Below are 7320 nucleotides of genomic sequence, written 5' to 3' on the forward strand. Positions count from 1 at the left end.
TCAGCTGACCAAATTGACAATGGGTAAATTGTTTTTTTTGTAGTACAGATCTAAGCTCACGCGATCAAATAAAAAATGTGAATGCAAATACCATATAATGCTTTGATTTCTCATTATGCTAAGTCACTATGTTGACTCAAATATGTAATAGACAATAAACTAATCAATGATAGAGAAAATAAAGTGTCAAAGTGAGGCGGGACTAGTTTTGCAAATAAGTCTGCTATGCCTGTCAAGAGAGTGTCCAGCCTCTTTGTTCCAAGGTCCCAAAAGACAGTGCCAAACAGTAGGGCAACGACTGTAGTGAATAAAAATCGCACAACACTATAGTGTGGATTCCTCCAATATGACCAATGTTGCTTCCAAAGGCATGCCACGCACTGAACCTTGAAGGATCGTGCATACTGTGTTGGAAAACTCAGATCCTGCGAGCCAGGTGCAGGGGTGCTTAGCTCTTGAATAAGGGCTTGATTCCATCTCAAAACAGAACAACATAATTTTCAAATAGGGCTTTAAAAAAATTACAGTTTCTTGGGAGAAATTATTGCTTCCAAAGGCATGCCACACACTAAACCTTGAAGGACCGTGCATATTGTGTTGGAAAACTCAAATTCTACGAGCCAAGAGTAGGGGTGCTTAGCTCTTGAATAAGGTCTTGATTCCATCTGAAAATAGAACAACATAACTGTCAAATAGGGCTTTAAAAATTTTTACAGTTTCTTGGGAGAAATTATGTAACTAAAGATAGGGTAACAAAATTAGAGATGCACAATAAAAAAAGCTCAAAGTTCTGAAACAAATTCCTACAATTATGTTAGACATACTCATAGAGTGCTAATTTTCTGTAGATCTCAGCAAACTCTACACCAAGTTTTTCCTCAACAGCTATGGAACTCACTTCCAGTGCCCATGTCGCTGGATTGTATCCTTCGCTAATCTGTGGTATTTCTGGAACAGCCTGGCCAAACAACCAAGAATCGGACAAAATTGAAGGAAATAAGTTTTATGATTATAAAAAGAGCTGTAGTTTAGCAAACCAATAAAACTGAAAATTTAGCAATTATTCCCTGACTTGTTTGAGCCCTTTGCAACCCTTCATTTGTTGTTAAGCCAAGCAAAGAAACATAGAGTAGGCCTTTTGTCATTCATTTCCCTTGGAGATTCCCCACTTCTATTGATTTTTTCATATGCAATCATCTTCAAGCATTTAAATGAAGTCCCTAAATCCACCTTTTCCATTTCACCTACCATCCTTTCTTGACATCCAGGTTTAGGTTCCAAAATATCCACCTTAAAGTTTTCTGCAGAGGCTACAGTGGAAATGTTTGGCAATGTGACCGTTAACTCCCCCACATAAAGAATGTCTGGACTGCTTCTAAATATTGTCCTTGAATCTGCCTTTGGCATTTTACCTACCACCATCGCATGACTTCCAAATTCAGGTTCAAAATTTTCTAGTGAGGCTTATGATTTCATCATTTGCAGGCATCTTGATGTAGTTAAACGAAGTTCTTGAATTTAGCTTTGTGATTTCAACTGGTGTCCTTGATTTCCTTTCAGATTCAAGTTCCAAAATATCCTCATTAAAGGTAAGGCAAGGTATGGGTTCACACCAAGACATGGAAGGATATAAGAGCATATATTTTCATTATGGGATATACCTTACCCTTACCTTACCCTAACCTGACCTTCCACAACGGGGAATCAATATTGATGAATGATCCTAACCAACCTATTCAGTACAGGAAATTGCCTTTCTTTGAAACCAACATTTCCCTGCTAACTTGCTCCCTCCTCGAGAGAAAGAGAGTCAAACAAGGTCTTCAAATGAAAAATCTATCATTTGGAAGAATTTGAATCTGCGAAAGTGCTAAGACATCCATTAGGGTAGTTTTTCCAGCACCACTAACTCCCATCAAGGCTCTAAGTACCCCTGGTCTAAAGGATCCACTTACATTGGAAAGGCGTTGTAGCTTGTCTTGACCCAACCCTTCACTTTTCATCTCCTGTTACGAAACTAAACATTATTTCCAAATATTCCATTGAAGAGAACCCAGGTATGTCAAACTACCTTACCCTGACCTGACCTTCCACAACGAGGAAGCAATATTGATGAATGATCCTAACCAACCGGTTCAGTACAGGAAATTGCCTTTCTTTGAAACCAACATTTCCCTGCTAACTTGCTCCCTCTTCGAGAGAAAGAGAGTCAAACAAGGTCTTCAAATGAAAAAGATATCATTTGGAAGAATTTGAATCTGCGAAAGTGCTAAGACATCCATTAGGGTAGTTTTTCCAGCACCACTAACTCCCATCAAGGCTCTAAGTACCCCTGGTCTAAAGGATCCACTTACATTAGAAAGGAGTTGTAGCCTGTCTTGACCCAACCCTTCACTTTTCATCTCCTATTACGAAACTAAACATTATTTCCAGATATTCCATTGAAGAGAACCCAGGTATGTCAAACTACTCGCAGATTACCATTTCAATTGAACGATTCATAGATACACATATCGGTGGCATGTTAACATAATAGTTTATGTTCTCAAAAGCCATCGAAAATGGCCTGAAAGGAAGGATCATTCCTTTCTTCTATTGTGTCGAGACATGAGTGACACTGAATTCTCTAGCAGGTGTAGAATTGTCTTCAGAGGTTAGATTATCTCTCCTCTCTAACAAGTAAACATGACTGAAAAAATTATTAAATCTATGAAAGAATAGTGCCTGTTTTTATCATATATTTTCAAAGATTTGGATGTGAATAGGTTATATACTTTTATAGATTGCAATCTTTATAGTTCAATCTTTTCATCTTTTCTTTCAAGAAAAACCAAAAACAGTGCTTTTGAGCCTAATTCAAGATCAGCACAAAGGTTTTCTAATGTCTCTCACTCAGTTGTCTGAGAGAATGTGTTACAGAGAAGTTATGTAGTTCATTCAAGTTTCTCACTTCGTTGTCTATTGAAGGAACGACCTAATTGCATTTCACTCTGACAAATTCCTCAATGTGGCATATTGTATTGTAACCTCCCCATTCATACCTTACCCTTACATATTGATGAACACTCCTAAACAACCTGTTCGGTACAGGAAATTGCCTTTCTTTGAAACCAAAATTGCCCTGCTAACCTGCTCGCTCTTCCAGAGAAAGAGAGTCAAACAAGGTCTTCAAATGAAAAGGCTATCATTTGGAAGAATGTGAATCTGCAGAAGTGCCAGAAATCGAAATGTTTGAATCAGTTGACCAAATTGACAATGGGTAAATTGTTTTTTTTGTAGTACAGATCTAAGCTCACAAAATCAAATAAAAAATGTGAATGCAGATACCATATAATGCTTTGATTTCTCAATATGTTAAGCCACTCTATTGACTCAAATATGTAATAGACAATAAACTAATCAATGATAGAGAAAATAAAATGTCAAAGTGAGGCAGGACCAGTTTTGTAAATAAGTCTGCTATGCCTGTCAAGAGAGTGTCCAGCCTCTGTTCCAAGGTCCCAAAACATGGTCCCAAACAATAGGGAAATGACTGCAGTGAAGAAAAATCACACAACATTATAGTGTGGATTCCTCCAATATGACCAATGTTGCTTCCAAAGGCATGCCACACACTGAACCTTGAAGGACCGTGCATACTGTGTTGGAAAACTCAGATCCTGCGAGCCAGGAGCAGGGGTGCTTAGCTCTTGAATAAGGGCTTGATTCCATCTCAAAACAGAACAACATAATTGTCAAATAGGGCTTTAAAAAAATTACAGTTTCTTGGGAGAAATTATTGCTTCCAAAGGCATGCCACGCACTAAACCTTGAAGGACCATGCATATTGTGTTGGAAAACTCAGATTCTACGAGCCAAGAGCAGGGGTGCTTAGCTCTTGAATAAGGGCTTGATTCCATCTGAAAATAGAACAACATAACTGTCAAATAGGGCTTTAAAAAAATTACAGTTTCTTGGGAGAAATAATGTAACTAAAGATAGGGTAACAAAATTAGAGATACACAATAAAAAAAGCTCAAAGTTCTGAAAAAAATTCATACAATTATGTTAGACATACTCATAGAGTGCCAATTTTCTGTAGACTCAGCAAACTCTACACCAAGTTTTTCCTCAATAGCTATGGAACTCACTTCCGGCGCCCATGTCGCTGGATTGTATCCTTCGCTAATCTATGGTATTTCTGGAATGACCTGGCCAAACAACCAAGAATCGGACAAAATTGAAGGAAATAAGTTTTATGATTATAAAAAGAGCTGTAGTTTAGCAAACCAATAAAACTGAAAATTTAGCAATTATTCCCTGACTTGTTCGAGCCCTTTGCAACCCTTCATTTGTTGTTAAGCCAAGCAAAGAAACATAGAGTAGGCCTTTTGTTTCACATTGCATAGATTGATCATGAAAGTGTTTGAATTCACCTCATCAAAAGCTTCAAAGATATCAATGTTGGGCTGATGGATGGTACAAACAACAGTTCGACCTGTATTGACTGTGTTGCGAACAATACGCATAACAATTGCTGCAGCACGGGCATCTAGTCCTGAAGTTGGCTCATCCATGAAGATTATAGAAGGGTTGGAAACTAGTTCAACTGCTATGGAAAGTCTCTTCCTTTGCTCTGTAGAAAGACCTGTCACTCCAGGAAGCCCTACAAGAGCATCTCTCAGAGGAGTGAGCTCTACGAGCTCCATGACTTCTGTCACAAACATCTGCACTTATTGTAACATCAAAAATATGTGAGTAAAAGTTGCTTGTAGAGTCTCATTAATAAGAAAGATCTTCAGTCTGAAGAACTGCATGCAAGGGGGGGAAATTTAGAACAACCATTCTAGTTTTCTCGTCAACCTCGCAAGGAAGACGGAGCCATGCAGAATACATGAGTGATTCAAAGACTGTGACATTTGGAGAGTGGATATCATTTTATTCACAATACCCTAAGATGCGAGCAAATGTTTCTCGCTTCTTGGGGAATCCAGAGATCATTGTCGGCCTACGTACGCTTGAAGCCCCAGCAGAACCAAGAAACCTCCATGAGCTGCAGAACGGTGATCCTCCTCAGAGAGGGTTAGGGTCTAGCAGCCGGATAACCAGACGCCGAACTTCAGAGGAAAACCAGGGCATGCATTTGAAATTCTTATACATCACTGTCAGATTCAAATCCTGGAACGGCAGGTAGCCCACCAGGAGCACGAACAGTATGCCTCTGCACGACCAGATGTCGGCCTTGGCTCCATTGGTGACTTTCATATCGCCATTTTCGTCTAATAACAGGTTCTCTGGCTTCAAATCTTGGTGACACACGCCCATGCTCCGGCTGTGGAAGAAATCGACCGCTGAAAATACTTTCTTGCTTCCTCTTCCTTCAGTATCCCCTTTTCGACAACCAGATTGAAGAGCTTGCTGCTGGAGTTCGCAGGGTTTTTACCTATGCAAATCGAATACTAGGTTCCAATGAATTCGTAACTATTTTCTAGTCATCGAACGGTTTAGCTTTTCTCAATCGTCTAACATATCATCTAATGGTGCAAAGTAATGACACGTAGGCAGAGAGCAAAGTTTATTTCAGAGGGAACGCCTTACGGCGTAATAAAGAACAACTAGCTTTAAGCAATGCTTAAGGTTAAGGTAAAAGATGCTTTTTCATGTTATTTTGCATAGCTTTAGCATACGGCTCCCTTTTGGCAAAAACCTAGGTATTATAATCGAAATAGGCATAATAGGGGCTAAAGATAGTTCAAAATGGGAGAGATAAAGTCTAGAAAGGGTGTCAAAATTGGGCAAAACCAAGCCCCAACAAGAATAATGTGACAACTAAGACCTTGAAGAAAGAATAAATTTCATGGTTGAAGCATTACAGATATATATTCGTGAGTGGAAAAGTTGTAAACAAGACTTGGATGTTCTGGAAGAAGTGTTAAGGTTGAGTTTGGTGTTGCTATAGAAGTTAAAGAAGAAATATTTCGACGAAGATGTGTTTGGATAATATGATGATGACCTAAGAAACATTAGTATATTTGAGAACCCAAGAAGTTTAAGTTAACTTATATATATTGAAAGTTTACTACTAATTGGGGTTGTTATTGTGTAGGGTCTCTCCATAAGAATGTTGAGTGTTTTGAAGCATTCTTGGACTAGTGGATATATCTTATTTAGTTAATAATTATAGATGAATAATATTGGGGCGACAAGATATTTGGGAAGACATATGGGCAGTCTTTGATGATGTCTAGATCTTGAAGTAGGGAGGGAGGTGTTGGTCTTAGAGCTCTGACCTTGGATATGCACCTAGATCCATAGGTTGGTGTTAGAGTGGAAGCCTGATGGTACCTAGAGTGGTTGAAGCTTGGAACAAATCTTAGTCCCACCCGATTAGATACCTTGGTCAAGTATCTAAATTGTAGCACTATGTGTGTTGTGACTCTTCATAGAACTTATCATTTTCAGATCTTACATGTACCTCTATATATATGTAATTATGAATACCTCACTAGTTAAGAGGCAGTGTTGAAGAATGTAACTAGTGTCGATCTTCATAATTGTATTGATGAAAAGAAAGAAAAAGAATTTTTTATTATTAAAAGAAATTAACTTATGAAAGCATGTGTTTCATGCTTTGGTTAATGGTTAATAGGTCAAGCCGCCATTGTAGGCTTCTAGGATTATGTCTTGAGTCATTGTCATCATTATTTTTTTCTAGACCCTTCTTGGGCTTTGTAAAATCAAGAAAGAAATTTTATTGAGTAAAAAATGTCATGTTTTCCTCCTCCAACAAATCAGCCCCAAAGAGAGAACAAGTTGGCTTCATGAAGACATTCGACTAGCTTGAAAAGACTATATATATACACTCTTGCATTCGACCTATTGAAAAGGAGAACATACATATTCGATCTGCAATTGAAGAATCAAGAAAGAGGGATGCGAAGATGAAGAAAAAGGGTGAAACGTTTCAAGGAAAAGATCAAAGTAAAGGTCTGAACGAAATTATTTATGCCACATGTGTGAATTTGAAGCTAATTGCAGGGGTCGAAGATGAAGGACGAATTGCAGAAGTTGCATAATGAAGGAACCAAAATTTTTTTGGCTTCAATGATTTTATCAAGGGCTGACTTGTTGGAGTAAAAGAGGGCATATGTCTTGGTCTTGGTTGTCTCAATCTGATCTAAAACTATTAGTGGAAGAGTTTGACTAGGTTTTCCCCTTCTTAGGGGTTTTTCCCTAGCTGAGTGCATATATCTTGTGTTCTCTTTTGTTTGTGATCTTCATTGATTGGCATTAGTCTTGATGATAAGAACAAAACAATTTAAATGAAGATATAATAATTAA

The 7320-nt window shown here is 38.2% G+C and overlaps 1 protein-coding gene across 1 annotated transcript; it reads right to left on the reverse strand.

Moving 5' to 3' along the window:
- Positions 1 to 814: 814 nt before the first annotated feature.
- LOC149206268 (ABC transporter G family member 43-like) lies at positions 815 to 5304 on the reverse strand. The gene is made up of 3 exons (XM_089397638.1): positions 5086 to 5304; positions 4416 to 4706; positions 815 to 958 (listed from the first exon to the last, which is right to left on the reverse strand). The coding sequence occupies exons 1-3, from the start codon at positions 5302 to 5304 to the stop codon at positions 815 to 817; spliced, it is 654 nt and encodes a 217-aa protein (XP_089253764.1).
- Positions 5305 to 7320: the final 2016 nt, after the last annotated feature.

Source organism: Pinus tabuliformis, chromosome 1_2 (genome assembly GCF_031772625.1).
Source record: "Pinus tabuliformis cultivar Carrire ecotype Pingquan chromosome 1_2, CPIR1, whole genome shotgun sequence".
In the NCBI taxonomy this organism is placed as follows: Eukaryota; Viridiplantae; Streptophyta; class Pinopsida; order Pinales; family Pinaceae; genus Pinus; species Pinus tabuliformis.

Coding starts and splice junctions, on each gene's coding strand:
- LOC149206268 (XM_089397638.1), bottom strand. CDS start 5,304: ATGGGCGTGTGTCACCAAGATTTGAAGCCAGAGAACCTGTTATTAGAC. Junction 4,707..5,085: donor CCTCTGAAGTTCGGCGTCTG/GTTATCCGGCTG, acceptor CAATAAGTGCAG/ATGTTTGTGACAGAAGTCAT. Junction 959..4,415: donor TCTTTGAAGCTTTTGATGAG/GTGAATTCAAAC, acceptor TTGTTTGGCCAG/GCTGTTCCAGAAATACCACA.